Source organism: Globicephala melas, chromosome 10 (assembly GCF_963455315.2).
Source record: "Globicephala melas chromosome 10, mGloMel1.2, whole genome shotgun sequence".
Lineage (NCBI taxonomy): Eukaryota > Metazoa > Chordata > Mammalia > Artiodactyla > Delphinidae > Globicephala > Globicephala melas.
The window spans coordinates 81,024,208-81,044,689 of NC_083323.1; the positions used below are offsets into that span (position 1 = coordinate 81,024,208).

Here is a 20,482-nt window from a genome sequence, read left to right on the forward strand (position 1 = left end):
GCTTTTCTTCTTCTTTTCTGATTTGGACTCCTTTTATTTCTTTTTCTTCTCTGATTGCTGTGGCTAAAACTTCCAAAACTATGTTGAATAAGAGTGGTGAGAGTGGGCAACCGTGTCTTGTTCCTGATCTTAGTGGAAATGGTTTCAGTTTTTCACCATTGAGAACGATGTTGGCTGTGGGTTTGTCATCTATGGCCTTTATTTTGTTGAGGTAAGTTCCCTCTATGCCTACTTTCTGGAGGGTTTTTATCATAAATGTGTGCTGAATTTTGTCAAAAGCTTTTTCTGCATCTATAGAGATGATCATATGTTTTTTCTCCTTCAGTTTGTTAGTATGGTTTATCACATTGACTGATTTGCATATATTGAAGGATCCTTGCATCCCTGGGATAAACCCCGCTTGATCATGGTGTATGATCCTTTTAATGTGCTGTTGGATTCTGTTTGCTAGTATTTTGTTGAGGATTTTTGCATCTATGTTCATCAGTGATATTGGCCTGTAGTTTTCTTTCTTTGTGATAGCTTTGTCTGGTTTTGGTATCAGGGTGATGTGGCCTCATAGAATGAGTCTGGGAGTGTTCCTCGCTCTGCTATATTTTGGAAGAGTTTGAGAAGGATAGGTGTTAGCTCTTCTCTAAATGTTTGATAGAATTCGCCTGTGAAGCCATTTGGTCCTGGGCTTTTGTCTGTTGGAAGATTTTTAATTACAGTCTCAATTTCAGTGCTTTTGATTGGTCTGTTTATATTTTCTGTTTCTTCCTGGTTCAGTTTTGGAAGGTTGTGCTTTTCTAAGAATTTGTCCATTTTTCCAGATTGTCCATTTTATTGGCATAGAGTTGCTTGTAGTAATCTCTCATGATCCTTTGTATTTCTGCAGTGTCAGTTGTTACATCTCCTTTTTCATGTGTAATTCTATTGATTTGAGCCTTCTCTCTTTTTTTCTTGATGAGTCTGGCTAATGGTTTATCAATTTTGTTTATCTTCTCAAAGAACCAGCTTTTAGTTTCAGAGTCTGAATCTTTTACGCATTATGCGCTTTTGGTGAAAATCCAAGGTTTTTTGGCTTTCTTTTTTTGACTTGGATCAAAGAATAGTGCGAAATGCTGCTCTCAGGAGGAAAGGTATTTTGTAGGAATCACCCCGCTCAAGAAAAAAGACGTGGCATTCCCCACAATGGTCTGGATGTGGGTGTTGGCTTTATTGTGTGTGTGTATGCATGCGTTCATTCTCTATTTCCTTGCATGGTTGTAAATTGGTAGTATATTTCAGTTTTTCACATTTAAAATGTGTAAGAATGAAGCCACTCTATCTGTGAGTGTGGGAGCATAATGACATAGAGCATAAAATTTATTGTAACAATTTTGTGACTCTGGAAAGTACCTTATGAAACCTAAGGTATATTAAATTACCATTTTTCTGGATAGATCAGGCCAGTCATGGCAAGTTGGAAACTAGGTTGTATTGAAGAATTAGCCAGTTAACAGAATTCTTTTGCTGGGGCAGGATTTGTACACAGATATGATACTTTCTTTTAACCACAACCACTGTGATAACATCAGGAAGCCTCCTCTTCTTTGTGCATCTATCGATTTGATAGGAATGAGTCAATGATTATAAGTGTGTAGTTAATGTAGATGCTCAACCAAATGTCCTGCTGTCCGACTCATCGGTACCATCCAAAGGCAGCATGCCTCTATGGAAGGGGTTAAGCTGTCCTGAGCTAGAAGTCTCCTTGGAACATTTGCAACAGTGTTGGTTTTTTTATGCTTCCCAGAACTGTAGAACTCCAAAGGGCTATTTCCAGGAATGTTAGGGCAGAACCAGAAAGTCTTGCTGGCAGTTGCATTGACACTAGCATAAGAATTATTGGCTTTCAGAAGCCAGACTTCTGGAAACAGGAGCTCTAAGTGTCAGTAAAAGTGTGGGAGGGAAAGTCTAGGGGCATCCCCAGAAAACCAGTTCTCTCTGATTTACCTGATCTCTTAAATTGGTTGTATTCATTAGAGGTAGCATTCTGGGAAGAATTCTTTTTGCCTTTTTATGTCTTGCTCTGTTTTCTTTTCATACTTTTGGAGGTAAGAAATAAATTGTGTACTTATCGTAGATATTTTCAAAATGTTATTGTTGGGGATGAGTGAAGAATCATGATTGGTTCACATTAAAAAAAAAAAAAAATCAAATACCCTGTCCCAGAAGAAGAAGGGACGGATTTATAGAAGTAAGCTTAGGTTAAAAGATCATGTTTGGAAGTACCATGTAGTAACAAGGTTCCGTATAGGTATACTGTGATTCTTTAAAAAATATTATCCTTCCATGTCATTACCCATTTAAATTAAATGTGTGTATATAGGTGTGTGTGTACTTGATATATATATATATATATGTGTATATATATATATATATATATACACACATACATACTTATATAGATGTGGAAAGTTTGTAAATGGTCCTTTCTGATCTTTTAAATGTATCTTTGACTATAACAATATATATTTTAAAATGTAAACTTCAGTTTAACATATTGACCGATAAGGGGAACTGTATTGTGACTTTTTTAAAGTGTTAATTGACTTTTGGTGGCATAAAGAAATTACAAAAGTATTTTTAGGTAAGCTAATATTATCATAAATATTGGGACTCCTAATTATAAAATGATAAAGAATGGATTTTACCATTTGTCTTTGCAGCTGTTGTTCCTGACATAGATGAAATTGCAGCTCAGGCAGAAACTATGTTTGCTGGAAGGTACAGTAACATTTATGTGTCTTTTTCTTGTAAATAAGATTTTACTTAGAATTTTATTGACACTTTATTGTTCACTTCGCTATATCTATTTAATTTTAGATCCTTTATCGTTGCCAACATAATTTCTGCCATAAATGAAGCTGCTAATTTACTGTAGAAGAGAAAGCATAGCTTTTCTTTAGGTCAGGTAAAAAAAAGACAGGAGACATGAGTTCAGTGTATTGAACTTTCCCCTGAATTCTTTGCTTTTCTTTGCTCAAATAATGACAGCACACGAACGCCCTTTAAGTTTCCTGGTATGAATATTGCTGCCTCTTGCAAAATGTTGCTTCCCCAAATCTGAGAAATTGGAGGCAAGAAAGTAACTTCTTTCAACGTTATCATTAACTTTATAAGTGAGAAATAACGCTATTTTCTGCCAATTGGAAATATCCATGATTAAAGAAAATGAAACATCTCTGACATGACTATTCTCCTTTGCTGTCAGGTGCCCTGCTACTCACTGTTTTTAGGTTGTTTCTTTTTTTCTCATAAATGAAAGTAATAGTCAAAAAGAAAAGTCAAAACCGTAAAATGTCTGAGCTACAAATTATTGAGTTTCTGGCATTCATTTTTATCATAGATTTGCCATGAGTACCTAAACAAATTTCTGTACTAAGGCACTGCATTTTCTTTGGTTAGAAAGACAAGAATGAGGAATCAGGGGAACCCAAAAGGATTTTTATCTCTAGTGAACATTTGGTTTAAGTTTGTTTTTATATTGTTTTGCCAGTTTTTGCTGTTGTTATTGTTGCTGTGTTTTCCTATTCAAGTATTTCATTATTCCCGAGAAGAGAGAATAAACCAGTGTATGATTTTCATCTTAAAATAAGTGGACTTTTTATCAGGGGAATCTTGCTCAGAGTCCGGATACACCAAACTCGCAGAGTTGCTCTGGTGATGCCTGTGTGCCTGTGTGCACGAGCACTGCCTTCCCCGTGCCTCACCACCTGTCGTGGAGAGGTTTTTGGACTCTGGGGAAGTTCAGTCCTTGATGTACATCCAGCCAAGTATGTCTTCTCAATAAACGCTTCAGGATTGATTCAGATTCTATCTTTTGTCTTTGCCTAGATGACCAAATCATCCCGGTTTGCCTGCTACTTTCCCAGTGCACTTACTCAAAGTCGCCTATCTTGGGAACCCCCTCAGTCTTGGACAAACTGGGACTTAGGTCACCCCTACTGTCATGGACAAACACAAGTTTTCTCTATGTTTTGTTTCCTCATTAGTTACCCGAGGCCAAAAAAGAGTAAAAATTTCTTCCTTTATACTTTCCAGTTTTTTTTGGCGGGGTGGGTGGGTGATAACTGAGGATGTACACACAATTTTAACCACTTCTGACTAAATTTTATGTAAATATAAGTTATTTTAGAATAATTTTTGGTTTTATAGAAAGGAAAAAAATCCAGTTCAACTTGATGATGAAGGAGGCAGGACATTTTTACGGGTCCTCATTCATCTGATCATGCATGACTACCCTCCTTTGCTATCAGGAGCCCTGCAGCTGCTGTTCAAGCACTTCAGCCAGAGAGCGGAAGTTTTACAGGCATTTAAACAGGTGAGATTCAGTAGCCCTCAGTAGTTCCATAGCAGAGGCTCTGAAAATATTGTTTATAACATCCAACCTGACTTCATGGTTGCAGAGTTAATGAGCCTGTGCAGCTTTCCCTGGGAACACTTTCTATTTTTAAAGATAGATATGGCCTTGTCTTAGGCCAAGACTTGATCTATTTTAGAAAGAGATCCCCACAAGTGATTTTTCAGTTAATATCTTTAATGTAAATGACAGGCACTAAAATTTAGGAGGGCACTGGGAGATAAAACCATATTAGGAATTTTGTTGCCGGTGCTGTTATTTTGACCCCAGATTTTACTGATAAATTTGGGTAATGCACTGAAATAAATGTCGTGATTGAAAAAATGTAGAAATCCAAAAGAAAGGAATTGTGATGGATCTAATCTTTTTCTTTGTTGTCTTTGAATGATATCAATCTTGAGACCATTAATGAGAAATATCTCAGGGCTTACATGTATTTCACTAATATTTATTTAATAGAGCATTGATCTTCATTAGGAAGTTTTACAAGGGTATGTTACAATATGAAATAATTAAAAGAGTAATTATATAAATACAGATAATTATTCATATATTTGTAAATGTCACACAATACATATAAATTTAGGTTTAGACTGTATCACTGTTTTCTTCCACTTGTTTTTATGCTTCTACCTCTTTTCAAATAGAGAGAGTCTCAGAAAAATTAACTTTAGCAGTAAAATTAGAGTTAGGGTATCTCTTATTTTAAATTACTCTTTAACACTTTAAAAAGCTTTGCTAGGGCTCACTTTTTTATATGTATAATTCTTCATAACATGTGAATATATTGAGTAGAGTTCACAGATACTTTCAGGGGAATTTTCATGATCAATATACATCTAAAATATGTAAAATATATGTAAATATATATAAAATATTCATAAATATTCTAGAAATACTAAACTTCAACTGAGGGGCAAATATGTTAAAAAGACTTGGGATTTTTGACATAAATGAAATAGGAATAAAGGAAATTCCATAAGTAAGTTAAGTAAACTAAGGATTGCAATTCTGTTTCCAGGTACAGTTACTGGTGTCCAATCAGGACGTAGATAACTACAAGCAAATCAAGGCAGACCTAGACCAGCTTCGACTAACTGTAGAAAAATCCGAGTTATGGGTTGAGAAGAGCAGCAGCTATGAGAATGGAGAAATGGGTGAAAATCAAGTAAAAGGTGGTGAAGAGCCAATTGAGGTCTGTTTTCAAGATCTATTTTGAAATAATCCAAACAATATCTTTTAAATCAGCATAAAATTTCCATTTGCCAAGTCAAATATCTGCATAAATTTGTACTTTGGTTAATTCTTGTCAATTGCTCTCACTTGTTACCTCATCTGACTACTTTTTCACTCTTCCTCCTTCCCACTGTAAATCCTATAAGCCAGGAATCAGGACAATAGGAGGGAGTGAGGTGGAGAAAAAGAGGAATAGGTCCTAAGCTGAGACCTGTACAGAGAGGGGAATTTTTGTTTCTACCATTCATGGTGGCTTTTTATTGGCAACCTATAAATCATTCCTTTTATTATTGAATAGCCTTATAAATATGTAAAAATACCCAATGGATGGACAATATGCTTTATTACCAACATGAAAATCCCCCAAATCTGTGTCATCTACAGAATAGTAAGACACTGATCATAAATCCTCTGTTATATTGGTTTTAATTTTCAGTAGGTTAATTAGTTGCTGTTTTCAGATTTCACTAAATACTAAATAAACCATAAAAATTTTTAAGCAGTGTTTTAGTAGACTAGTGCCAACAGTATAAAGATAATGTATTGAGTTTCTTAAATACCTCTCTAGTGTTTTATTTAGTTGTTATTTTATTTTATTTTATTTAACATCTTTATTGGAGTATAATTGTTTTACATTGTTGTCTTAGTTGCTGCTGTATAACAAAGTGAATCAGCTATATGTATACATAATCCCCATATCCCCTCCCTCTTGCGTCTCCCTCCCACTCTCCCTATCCCACCCCTCTAGGTGGACACAAAGCACCACACTGATTTCCCTGTACTATGTGGCTTCCCACTAGCTATCTACCTTACATTTGGTAGTGTATATATGTCCATGACACTCTCTCACTTTGTCCCAGCTATCCTTCCCCCTCCCCATGTCCTCAAGCCCATTCTCTACATCTTCGTCTTTATTCCTGTCCTGCCCCTAGGTTCTTCAGAACCATTTTTTTTTTTTTTTTAGGTTCCAGATATAGGATGTTCACGTACAGTATTTGTATTTCTCTTTCTGACTTACTTCACTCTGTGTGACAGACTCTAGGTCCAACCACCTCACTACAAATAACCCAATTTGGTTTCTTTCTGTGGCTGAGTAATATTCCATTGTATATATATGCCACATCTTCTTTATCCATTCATCTGTCGATGGACACTTAGGTTGCTTCCACGTCCTGGCTATTGTAAATAGAGCTGCAGTGAACATTGTGGTACATGACTCTTTTTGAGTTATGGTTTTCTCAGGGTGTATGCCAGGTATTGGGATTGCAGGGACGTATGGTAGTTCTATTTTTAGTTTTTGAAGAAACCTGCATACTATTCTCCATAGTGGCTGTGTCAATTTACTTTCCCACCAACAGTGCAAGAGGGTTCCCTTTTTTCCACACCCTCTCCAGCATTTATCGTTTGTAGATTGTTTGATGATGGCCATTCTGACTGGTGTGAGATGATATCTCATTGTAGTTTTGATTTGCATTTCTCTAATGATTAAAGATGTTGAGCATTCTTTCATGTGCTTGTTGGCAGTCTGTATATCTTCTTTGGAGAAATGTCTATTTAGGTCTTCTGCTCATTTTTGGATTGGGTTGTTTGTTTTTTTGATATTGAGCTTAATGAGCTGCTTGTAAATTTTGGAGATTAATCCATTGCCAGTTGCTTCATTTGCAAATATTTTATCCCATTCTGAGGGTTGTCTTTTGGTCTCGTTTATGGTTTCCTTTGCTGTGCAAAATCTTTGAAGTTTCATTAGGTCCCATTTCTTTATTTTTGTTTTTATTTCCATTTTTGTAGGAGGTGGGTCAAAAAGGATTTTGCTGTGATTTATGTCATAGAGTGTTCTGCCTATGTTTTCCTCTAAGAGTTTTATAGTGTCTGGGCTTACATTTAGGTCTTTAATTCCATTTTGAGTTTATTTTTGTGTATGGTGTTAGGGAGTGTTCTAATTGGATTCTTTTACATGTAGCTGTCCAGTTTTCCCAGCACAACTTATTGAAGAGGCTGTCTTTACTCCATTGTATATTCTTGCCTCCTTTATTAAAGATAAGTTGACCATACGTGTGCTGATTTATCTCTGGGTTTTCTATCCTGTTCCATTGATCTATACTTCTGTTTTTGTGGCAGTACCATACTGTCCTGATTACTGTAACTTTGAGCTATAGTCTGAGGTCCCAGAGCCTGATTCCTCCAGCTCCGTTTTTCTTTCTCAAGATTGCTTTGGCTATTTGGGGTCTTTTGTGTTTCCATACAAATTGTGAAATTTTTTGTTCTAGTTCTGTGAAAAATGCCAATGGTAGTTTTATAGGGATTGCATTGAATCTGTAGATTGCTTTGGGTAGTATAGTCATTTTCACAATGTTGATTGTTCTAGTCCAAAAACATGGTATATCTCTCCATCTGTTGGTATCATTTTAAATTTCTTTCATCAGTGTATTATAGTTTTCTGCATACAGGTCTTTAGTCTCCCTAGACAGGTTTATTGCTAGGTATTATATTATTTTTGTTGCAGGTGTAAATGGGAGTGTTTCCTTAATTGCTCTTTCAGATTTTTCATCATTACTGTATAGGAATGCAAGAGATTTCTGTGCATTAATTTTGTATCCTGCAACTTGATCAAATTCATTGATTAACTCTAGTAGTTTTCTGGTGGCATCTTTAGGATTTTCTGTGTATAGTATCATGTCATCTGCAAACAGTGACAGTTTTGCTTCTTCTTTTCCAATTTGTGTTCCTTTTATTTCTTTTTCTTCTCTGATTGCTGTGGCTAGGACTTCCAAAACTATGTTGAATAATAGTGGTGAGTGTGGATATCCTTGTCTTACTCCTGATCTTAGAGAAAATGCTTTCAGTTTTTCACCATGGAGAATGATGTTTGCTGTGGGTTTGTCATATATGGCCTTATTATGTTGAGGTAGGTTCCCTCTATGCCCACTTTCTGGACAGTTTTTATCATAAATGTGTTTTGAATTTTGTTGAAAGCTTTTTCTGCATCTATTGAGGTGATCATGTGGTTTTTATTCTTCAATTTGTTAATATGGTGTATCACATTGATTGATTTGCATATATGGACGGATCCTTGCATCCCTGGGATAAATCCCAGTTGATCATGGTGTATGATCCTTTTAATGTGTTGTTGGATTCTGTTTGCTAGTATGTTGTTGAGTCTTTTTTCATGTATATTCATGAGTGATATTGGTCTGTAATTTTCTTTTTTTGTAGTATCTTTGTCTGGTTTTGGTATCAGGGTGATGGTGGCCTCATAGGATGAGTTTGGGAGTGTTCCTTCCTCTGCAATTTTTTCAAAGAGTTTGAGAAGGATGTGTCTTAGCTCTTCTCTAAATGTTTGATAGAATTCACCTGTTAATCCATCTGGTCCTGGACTTTTGTTTGTTGGAAGATTTTTATCACAGTTTCAATTTCATTACTTGTGATTGGTGTGTTCATATTTTCTATTTCTTCCTGGTTCAGTCTTTGAAGGTTATACGTTCCTAAGAATTTGTCCATTTCTTCCAGGTTGTCCATTTTTGGGGCATAGAGTTGCTTGTAGTAGTCTCTTAGGATGCTTTGTATTTCTATGGCGTTTTTTGTAATTTCTCCTTTTTCATTTCTAATATTATTCATTTGAATCCTCTCCCTCTTTTTCTGGATGAGTCTGGCTAATGGTTTATCAATTTTGTTTATCTTATCAAAGAACCAGGATTTAGTTTTATTATCTCTGCTATTGTTTTCTTTGTTTCTGTTTCATTTATTTCTGATCTGATCTTTATGATATCTTTCCTTCTGCTAACTTTGGATTTTGTTTGTTCTTCTTTCTCTAGTTCCTTTAGGTGTAAGTTTAGATTGTTTATTTGAGATTTGTCTTGTTTCTTGAGGTAGACTTGTATGCCATAAACTTCTCTCTTAGAACTACTTTTGCTGAATCCCATAGGTTTTGGATCATCGTGTTTTCATTGTCATTTGTCTCAGGTATTTTTTAATTTCTTCAGTGATCTCTTGGTTATTCAGTAATGTATTGTTTAGCCTCCATGTGTTTGTGTTTTTTATGTTTTTTTCCCTGTGATTGATTTCTAATCTCATAGTGTTGTTGTCAGAAAAGATGCTTGATATGATTTCCATTTTCTTAAATTTACTGAGGCTTGATTTGTGACCCAAGATGTGATCTGTCCTGCAGAATGTTCCGTGCACACTTGAGAAGAAAGTGTAATCTGCTGTTTTTGGATGGAATGTCCTATAAATATCAGTTAAATCTATCTGGTCTGTGGTCTCATTTAAAGCTTCTGTTTCCTTATTAATTTTCTGTTTGGATGATCTGTCCATTGGTGTATGTGAGGTGTTAAAGTCTCCCACTATTACTGTGTTACTGTCAATTTCCTCTTTTAGAGCTGTTAGCAGTTGCCTTATGTATTGAGGTGCTCCTATGTTGAGTGCATATATATTTATAATTGTTATATCTTCTTCTTGGATTGATCCCTTGATCATTATGTCTTGTCCTTCCTTGTCTCTTGTAACATTCTTTATTTTAAAGTCTCTTTTATCTGATATGAATATTGCTCCTCCAGCTTTCTTTTGATTTCCATTTGCATGGAATATCTTTCTCTATCCCCTCACTTTCAGTCTGTATGTGTCCCTACATCTGACGAGGGTTTGTTGTAGACAGCATATATATGGGTCCTGTTTTTGTATCCATTCAGTAAGCCTGCATCTTTTGGTTGGAGCATTTAATCCATTCACATTTAAGGTAATTATCGATATGTATGTTCCTATGACCATTTTCTTAATTGTTTTGGGTTTGTTTTTGTAGGTCCTTTTCTTCTCTTGTGTTTGCCACTTAGAGAAGTTCCTTTAGCATTTGTTGTAGAGCGGTTTTGGTGGTGCTGAATTCTCTTAGCTTTTGCTTGTCTGTAAAGCTTTTGATTTCTTCATCGAATCTGAGTGAGATCCTTGCTGGTTAGAGTAATCTTGGATGTAGTTTCTCCCTTTCATCACTTTAAGTATATTATGCCACTCCCTTCCAGCTTGTAGAGTATCTGCTGATGAGAAATCAGCTGTTAACCTTATGGGAGTTCCCTTGTATGTTATTTGTCATTTTTCCCTTTTGCTTTCAATAGTTTTTCTTTGTTTTTAATTTTTGCTAATTTGATTACTATGTGTCTCGGCGTGTTTCTCCTTGGGTTTATCCTGTATGAGACTCTGTGCTTCCTGGGCTTGGGTGGCTATTTCCTTTCCCATGTTAGGGATGTTTTCGACTACAGTCTCTTCAAATATTTTCTCTGGTCCTTTTTCTCTCTCTTCTTCTGGGACCCCTATATTGCGAATTTTGTTGCGTTTAATGTTGTCCCAGAGGTCTCTTAGGCTGTCTTCATTTCTTTTCATTCTTTTTTCTTTACTCTGTTTCATAGCAGTGAATTCCACCATTCTGTCTGCCAGGTCACTTATCTGTTCTTCTGCCTCCGTTATTCTGTTATTGATTCTTTCTAGTGTGTTTTTCATTTCAGTTATTGTATTGTTCATCTCTGTTTGTTTGTTCTTTAATTCTTCTGGGTCTTTGTTAAACATTTCTTGCATCTTCTTGATATTTGCCTCCATTTTTTTTCTGAGGTCGTGGATCATGTTCAGTATCATTATTCTGAATTCTTTTTCTGGAAGGTTGCCTATGTCCACTTCATTTAGTTGTTTTTCTGGGGTTTTATCTTGTTCCTTCATCTGGTACATAGCCCTCTGCCTTTTCATCTTGTCTCTCTTTCTGTGAATGTGGTTTTTGTTCCACAGGCTGCAGGATTTTAATTCTTCTTGCTTCTGCTGTCTGCCCTCTGGTGGATGAGGCTCTCTAAGAGGCTTGTGTCGGTACAGTTTTTTTCCTGTAATTGATATCTAGTCTCATAGCATTGTGGTTGGAAAAGATACTTCATAAGATGTCAGTTTTCTTAAATTTACAAAGGCTTGATTTGTGACCTAAGATATGATCTATCCTGGAGAATGTTCCATGAGCACTTGAGAGGAAAGTTTATTCTGTTGTTTTTGGATGGAATGTCCTATAAATATCAATTAAGTCCATCTTGTTTAATGTGTCATTTAAAGCTTGTGTTTCCTTATTTATTTTCATTTTGGTTGATCTGTCCATTGGTGAAAGAGGGGTTTAAAAGTCCCCTACTATTATTGTGTTACTGTCAATTTCCCCTTTTATGGCTGTTAGCAGTTGCCTTATGTATTGAGGTGCTCCTATGTTTGATGCATAAATATTTATAATTGTTATATCTTCTTGGATTGATCCCTTGATCATTATGTAGTGTTCTTCTTTGTCTCTTGTGATAGTCTTTATTTTAAAGTCTATTTTGTCTGATATGAGAATTGCTACTCCAGCTTTGTTTCGATTTCCATTTGCATGGAATATCTGTTACCATCCCCTCACTTTCACTCTGTGCATGTCCCTAGGTCTGAAGTGGGCCTGTTGTAGACAGCATATATAAGGGTATTGTTTTTGTATCCATTCAGCCAGTGTATATCTTTTGGTTGGAGTATTTTACTCATTTATATTTTAGATAGTTATTGATATGTATAGTCCTCTTTCCATTTTCTTAGTTGTTTTGGGCTTGTTATTATAGATCTCGTCCTTCTATTGTGTTTCCTGCGTAGAGAAGTTCCTTTAGCATTTGCTGTAAAGCTCGTTTGGTGGTGCTGAATTCTCTTAGCTTTTGCTTGTCTTTAAAGGTTTTAATTTCTCTGTCGAATCTGAATGAGATCCTTTCTGGGTAGAGTAATCTTGGTTGTAATTTTTTCCCTTTCATCACTTTAAATATGTCCTCCCACTCCCTTCTGGGTTGCAGAGTTTCTGCTGAAAGATCAGCTGTTAACCTTATGGGGATTCCCTTGTAATTTATTTGTTGTTTTTCTGTTACCGCTTTTAGTATTTTTTCTTTGTATTTAATTTTTGATAGTTTGATTAATATGTGTCTTGCCATGTTTCTCATTACATTTATCCTGTATGGGACTCTCTGTGGTTCCTGGACTTGACTGACTATTTCCTTTCCCATATTAGGGAAGTTTTCAAGTATAATCTCTTCAAATATTTTCTCAGTCCCTTTTTTTTCCTCTTCTTTTTCTGGGACCTCTATAATTCAAATGTTCATGCGTTTAATGTTTTTCTCAGAGGTCTCTGAGACTGTCCTCAATTATTTTCATTGTTTTTTCTTTATTCTGCTCTGTGGTAGTTATTTCCACTATTTTATCTTCCAGGTCACTTCTCTCTTCTTCGGCCTCAGTTATTCTGCTACTGATTCCTTCTGGAGAATTTTTAATTTCATTTATTGTGTTGTTCATCACTGTCTGTTTGCTCTTTATTTCTGCTAGGTCCTTGTTAAGTGTTTCTTGTATTTTCTCTATTCTATTTCTAAGATTTTGGATCATCTTTACTATCATTATTCTGAATTCTTTTTCAGGTAGACTTCCTATTTCCTCTTCATTTGTTTGGTGTGGTGGGTTTTTACCTTGCTTCTTCATCTGCTTTGTATTTCTCTGTCTTATCATTTTGCTCAACTCACTGTGTTTGGGGTCTCCCTTTCACAGGCTGCAGGTTCATAGTTGCCGTTTTTTTTGGTGTCTGTCCCCAGTGGGTAAGGTAGTTTCCATGGGTTGTGTAGGCTTCCTGGTGGAGGGGCCTGGTGGCTGTTTTCTCGTGGATGAGTCTGGATCCTCTTTTTCTGGTGGGCAAGACCATGTCCAATGGTGTGTTTTGGGGTGTCTATGAACCTAGTATGATTTTAGGTAGCCTCTGTGCTAATGGGTAGGGTTCTGTTCCTGTCTTGGTACTTGTGTGGCATGGGGTATCCAGCACTGTAGCTTGCTGGTTGTTGAGTGGAGCTGAGCATTGAGACGGAGACCTCTGGAAGAGCTCTCCAGATTGATATTACAGGATCCAGGAGGTCTCTGCTGGTCATCTCTCCCACCTCAGAGGCTCAGGCCTGACACCCAAGCGGAGCACCAAGAGCCTGTCACCCACACAGCTCAGGAGAAAAGGGAGAAAAAATATAAATGAAGAAAAATAAAATAAAATAATTAAAATAAAAAATAAAAAAACATATTATTAAAATAAAAGAAGTACTTAAAACAAAAAAAGAGAGCAGTGAAATCAAGAACAAATCCACCAATGATAAGAAGCACTAAAAACTAAACTAAGAGAAGCATGTAAATCAGAAAATAGTCTGTCGCATACAGCAAACCCCAAGTCTGCAGTTGCTTCCAAAGTCTACCGCCTCAGTTTTGGGATGATTTGTTGTCTATTCAGGTATTCCACAGATGCAGGTACATCAAGTTGATTGTGGAGATTTAATCCACTGCTCTTGAGGCTTCTGGGAGAGATTTCCCTTTCTCTTCTTTGTTCGCACAGCTCCTGGGGTTCAGCTTTGGAATTGGCCCCGCCTCTGCATGTACGTCTCCACCCAGACAGGACGGGGTTAAAGGAGTGGCTGATTAGGGGGCTCTGGCTCACTCAGGCTCACTCAGGAGAGAGGGCTACAGAATGTGGGGCGAGACTGTGGTGGCAGAGGCCAGTGTGACATTGCAACAGCCTGAGGCGCGCTGTGTGTTCTCCTGGGGAAGAGGTTCCTGGATCACGGGACCCTGGCAGTGGCGGGCTGTACAGGCTCCCAGGAGGGGAGCTGTGTATAGTGACCTGTGCTTGCACACAGGCTTCTTGGTGGCTGCACCAGCAGTGTTAGCATTCCATGTCCATCTCTAGGATCCAAGCTGATAGCAACGTCTCATGCCCATCTCCGGAGCTGTTTAGGTGGTGCTCTGAATCCCCTCTCCTCGTGCACCCTGAAATAGTGGTCTCTTGCCTCTTAGGCAGTTCTAGACTTTTTTCCGGACTCCCGGCTATCTGTGGTGCACTAGCCCCCTTCAGGCTGTGTTCACACAGCCAACCCCAGCCCTCTCTCTGGGATCTGAGCTCCAAAGCCTGAGCCTCAGCTCTCAGGCCCCACCCGCCCCGGTGGTGAGCAGACAAGCATCTTAGGCTGGTGCGTGCTGGTTGGCGGCGATCCTCTGTGTGGGAATCTCTCTGCTTTGCCCTCCACACCCCTGTGGCTGTGCTCTCCTCTGTGGCTCCGAAGCTTCCCCTCCACCCACCCCGTGTCTCCGCCAGTGAAGGGACTTCCTAGTGTGTGGAAGCTTTTCCTCCTTCCCAGCTCACTCCCAGAGGTGCAGGTTCTGTCCCTATTCTTTTGTCTCTGTTTTTTTCTTTTGCCCTACCCAGGTACGTGGGGGAGTTTCTTGCCTTTTGGGAGGTCTGAGGTCTTCTGCCAGCATTCAGCAGGTGTTCTGTAGGAGTTGTTCCACATGTAGATGTATTTCTGATGTATTTGTGGGGAGGAAGGTGATCTCTGTGTCTTACTTCTCTGCCATCTTGAAGGTCCTCCTTAGCTCTTATTTTAATCTGCAGGATTATAAACTGTTACTATTTAGAGAGGTTTACCTACCCCGAGTCTTCTGTTTCTTGGAATACCTAAAATATTTTGTAGTGCAGGGTGATGAGCAGAGGTAATTAGTGGGAGGGGGAGGTAATTAGAGTCATCAAAATGTTAAAGGGAAATTCAGTGGTGGGTAACTACTTTCTACTTGTCTCAGGACTAATTATCACTGATCTGCACAACAGTTTTGACTTAATTCTTTAGGAACTGTTTCTGTGATTTTATGTTGTAAGTTAGTAGAATGTAGAATTTCTAAAGCTTTTACTTATTTATTTATTTTTTTGGTTAAAATAGAGTTCTTCCATGGTATATTTAAGAAATAAGAGAAATTTCAACATTTATTTAGTATTTGCTGTACACCAACTCCTGTAGCCGACACTGTCATGCATGGTATATCTTTTAAAATGTTACAACAAACTTTGGAGATAGTTATAAACATCACGTTTCTGAGCATGAACCAACTGAAATTGAGAAAACCCAAGTGTTTTCTCATTGTCAAGAAGCTCTATGTGATTTTAACTCAGGTCTTTTTTGATGATAAGTTCCAGGCTCTTTAATGTAAAATTGCACTTTCTGATATAATACTTTGTTATTTAGAGATGTATTACGCTTTCACGAAGTTAGAATACCTCTTTCTTTTACAAATACATATTTTGTAAATATTCTAGAGGATAAATGTAATGTTGCTTCCCCTTTCAGAACATTTAATTCTTTTATTTTAATATAGAACAGCTCTAAACCTCAGCAAAATGCAGTATGCGTTTGTAAAAGTTGGCCCCCAAAAATCACCGAAGAGTAGAGGTGAGATGTTCCATGAAGGATGTTAGTCACTGGTCTGCAGTTTAAGTTCCCAGTCATGAGGAAAAGTGGAGAAAGAACCTCTTTTATAGTGCATATCAATGGCATCCTCATAGCAGTTTAATAAACAGTTTGTATTGATGTGAGAAAGAAGATGAATAAGTCATCTGAGGGTAGTCATCTTATTAAAGATAAAACTGCATTACATGTGGGCTATAAAACTATTTTTCTAGGGACTTCAGACGAATACAAGTCAGTGAAGCTGAAATGTATTTATTTATTTGTTGACTTCAGGATTTATCAGTTCAGCAAATGGTAATAATTTTGGGTACTTAAAGCAGGAAGTGATTTAATACAAGGAATTAAATTTTTGAACAGTCTGGAGGAATACAGTTTAGAGGCTGCCACTGGACTATTGATTTCAGCGTCAAACAATCATAGCAATGATTCAGAGCTGAAGAAGCTGCTTCAGCTAATGCCAACACTGCTGCTGCCACCACCACTGATGCATACCTTAGAAGCTTGTGGCCAGATAACAGAACCCTCAGATCTATTGGGATTTTCTTTTCAGCCCTCATAGCCACAAGAAGATGGCCTTGAATGGATAGTGTATTAAGAGTATAGGTTTTAGAGTCTAAAGCTGTATACAGTCACTAACTGTATGTATGACTTTGGGCAACTTATTTTAATTCTTTCAGTTTTATTTTCATTGTCTGTTCAATGGACTTAATAATGGTACTTAGCTCATATGATTATTGTGAAGATTAAATGAGCAAACTCTGTGCATGTGGTGTGTCAGTTAATACGGCTTCAGTGGGAAAATATAAACAACAAGGTGACATATTATCTACTAACAAGTCAAGAAGTGAGGCTCCAGTTTTAATTAATTTATTGTCTCAATGCAATCATCATGGACCACTTCTGAGACTGATCTTTCCCATGATTGCATCACGACAGCAGCATCCTAGACATCACAACACTGTCACAAAAGAATATCTGTGCTTTTCTAAGTCTCCTGTTTAGGAGCAAGTAAACCTTTCCCAGGCGCCCCTTAGTAGATTCTATCTCATGTCTCCTTGGCCAAAGCAGGACCACATGTTTACCTCTAAACCAATGGACTCTAAGATTAGCTTAGACTAAATAAAAGATGCTCTGCAGGCTAGGATACTCTCCCCTGAGTTACGTGGGGGAAGGATAAACGAAATCAAAATCTGCTGGCAAGAAGGAAGAAAGGATGTCAGTGTCTGCCAAAAGTCCACAGTCAGTGAATGCTTGTTATAATTATTATTGGTTTTCATGTGCAACACAGTGTGCTGTTTACTATGATGCATATAGAATTATGAAATCTTAAAAGATACTTGTTAAATTAAAAGATACTTGTAGGGTTATCAAGTCTATTTCCTGTGTAGGAAGTTATCAAGTCTATTTCCTGTGTATTCTCTCTCTAAATAGGTCACCTAAGTGAGATATTTCTTAAAATAAAACAAACTTCTGTGATGGGAAATTCAATACCTCCTGAGGTAGAACATTCTGTTGAAATTAATGTATTGCTTAAGAAATAGAATAGTACCAATAAGAAGTCTCTGTGGTCCATCCCTATATCCCAGAGGAAACCATTATCATGAGTTCATGTTAATAATTTCCTTGCTTTTCTTAACTGTTTTACCATGTATATCTATATTTTTAAAACATTTAACAAAATGAAAAATATTTCACTTAGTCTGTTTTAGATATGTTTTGTCCTCCATCTTTGTTGTTGTATAGCAATGACTTATTCATTTTCTCTAATATACATTATTACATTTTATGCACATGTTTATCTAGTAAACTGTTGATGAACATTTTATGTTCTTTACATATCTAAAAGAAAAGTTTTAGAAGAAAGTTTTAAAGAAAATTTGCTACAGTTTTGAAAGAAAATTTGCTACCAAAAGGAGCTTAAAAAACTTTTTAATGTCACCTGATGCATATGTTTAAGCACCCCTTCAGGATATATATTTAGGTGTTAATATCTGGTATGTTTACCTTTACCAAATAATGCCAGTTGTTTTCCAAAGACCAAATGATACTCCCTCCAGGGCGTATGAGTTTCTGTGGTTCCCCATCCTGATGACTACTGGTTTTCTCATTTTTCCATTTTTCTTCTTTTTTTTTTTTTTTTGCGGTACGCGGGCCTCTCACCACTGCGGCCTCTCCCTCCGTAAAGCACGGGCTCCGGATGCGCAGGCCCAGCGGCCACGGCCCACAGGCCCAGCCGCTCCGCGGCATGTGGGATCCTCCAGGACCGGGGCACGAACCCGTGTCCCCGGCATCGGCAGGCGGACTCTCAACCACTGCGCCACCAGGGAAGCCCTCACTTTTCCATTTTTGATAATTGAGTGTGTTTGGTATATTATCCCTGTTGTGATTTTCATTTTGCTGGATTATTATGAGGTTGAGCATGTTTTTATATGTTTATTGGACATTTCACTTCCTCTTCCAGTTTAGATTAAGCTAAATTCTGTGTGCGCAGGTAGTTAGGTCCTACCAATTCATGTATAGCTACCTAAGGTTAAAAATATTTTTGACATAAAGTCATGGTGATGCTATAATTCAAACTTGAACACTATCTTTTCATCTATTATTTCTTTTTTTCTTGCTTTATTGTGTTGGTAAGGTTTTGCAGTACAATGGTAAATAGATGTGGTGATAATGGGTATCCTTGTTTTGCTTCTGATTTTAAAGGGAATAATTTTAATATTTCACTATTGAATATAGTTTTATGGTCCTTTTTTTTGTAGATACCTTTTACCAATTGAGGAAATTCTTTTCTGTTTTTCGTTTGCTAATTTTTACTATGATTGTTGACTTCTATTAAATGCAGTTTATGCATCTGTCAAGATTGTTATTTTTCTTTAATTATAATCTGCTAATTTTGATAACATGAATCATAAATAGAGCTGCTACCATAGTAACCTTGCATTCTAGAATAAGTGTATCTTGGTGATATTTTTTACAGTACTACATCCAGTTTGCTAGTATTTTGTTCAGGATTTTACATCTTTGTTGTCAGTGAGGTTGGCCTCTAATTTTCCTTTCTTATACTTTTCCTGTCAATTGTTGGTATCAAGGTTAAACTAATTCTGTAACAAAGTGAGTTACACAATCTTCCCCTTTCTTTATCTCTTCTGTGAATGTTTGGTAGAACTTTTCTAAATCTGCCTGGGCCTTGGATTTAGTTTGTGGGAAGACTTTTACTAGTAATTAATTTTTAAAGTTTATAAATTCATTAAAATTTTCTATTTTGGGTCAGCTTGTATATTTTTCTGGCTATATACTTTAGTTTTCAAATTTATTCATCTTATTTCATTATCTTTCTTTAAAAATAAATTTATTTATTTATTTATTTTTGGCTGCATTGTGTCTTCTTTGCTGCGTGCAGGCTTTCTGTAGTTGCAGTGAGTGGGGGCTACTCTTGGTTACCGTGTGTGGGCTTCTCATTGCAGTGCCTTCTCGTTGCAGAGCACAGGCTCTAGGCGTGCAGGCTTCAGTAGTTGTGGCGCATGGCCTTAGTTGCTCTGCGGCATGTGGGATCTTCCTGGTGCAGGGATCAAACCCGTGTCCCCTGCATTGGCAGGCGGATTCCTGACCACTGCGCCACCAGGGAAGTCCCTTGTTATCTTTTTAAGTATCTGCTATATCTGTAGCTCATACCCCTTTTTCATTCTCTTCTTCTTTTTCCCTTTAGATTTCACTCTTTGTGTTGTACAATTCTGTGGGTTTTGACAAATGTATAATGTCAGGTACAATCTCACCAGAGCTGGATATACTTTATTCATCCGTTTAACGAGTCTATTTTTGGCTTTGTTGAGCTCCTGTGTTTGTTTGCTATTTCATTATATTTATCCTACTATACTATAGCCTTTTATGTTGACATACTTTTCAGACTTTTAAAAAATTTAATGATATAATTTCCTTCTAAGGAGCTGCGTCCCACAGATTTTGACAAATGGTATTTTTATTACTGTTCAATATTAGATATTTAAATAATTTCATTATGATTTCTTCTTTGGCCCAATATAGTTTCTTGGAAATGAGTTTTTAAATTTCCAAATGCATTCTCAAAATTTGCCCTTTTTTTGGTTATTGAATTCTTAATTAACTTGTAGCAAGAGAATGTGGTTATGATGATATCAGTTATCTAAAATTTGTTGAGACAATTTTTGGTCTATTATATATTCAGGTTTTAGAAATACTTAATGTGGGCTCAAGAAGAAGGTGAATGCGTGTAAGTTTCCTTATATGTGATTAGTAAATCTAGTTTATTGTATTTAAATCATCTATCTAGTCACAAATATTTTCTTGATGTATCAAAAATTGGGAGAGATTTATTGACATTTCCCACTACAATGGTAGGTTTATCAGTTTCCCCTATAGTTCTATTAATCTCTATATGTTTTAAGGCTATTTTATTTGATGCCTATAAATTTAAAATTATTTTTAACTGGAAACAAAAACCTTTTATCAGTTGAGATTTATTTTCTCCCACTTCTGATGATACTGTTGCATGTCTTCTGGCTGCCGTTGCTACCGTTGAGAAGTTTGCTGTATGTTGAATAGTGGTGCT

At 36.8% G+C, this 20,482-nt stretch overlaps 1 protein-coding gene across 3 annotated transcripts in view; it reads left to right on the forward strand.

The window, feature by feature from the left end:
• ITPR2 (inositol 1,4,5-trisphosphate receptor type 2) overlaps positions 1-20,482 on the forward strand; it is a 527,210-nt gene that overhangs the window by 215,002 nt on the left and 291,726 nt on the right. For all 3 annotated transcript variants that reach the window (XM_030830533.3, XM_030830536.3, XM_060305847.2), the window contains 3 exons: positions 2,691-2,748; positions 4,180-4,345; positions 5,406-5,579. In XM_030830533.3, coding sequence (XP_030686393.1) covers positions 2,691-2,748; positions 4,180-4,345; positions 5,406-5,579 — 398 coding nt within the window. The remainder of the gene's footprint in view (positions 1-2,690; positions 2,749-4,179; positions 4,346-5,405; positions 5,580-20,482) is intronic.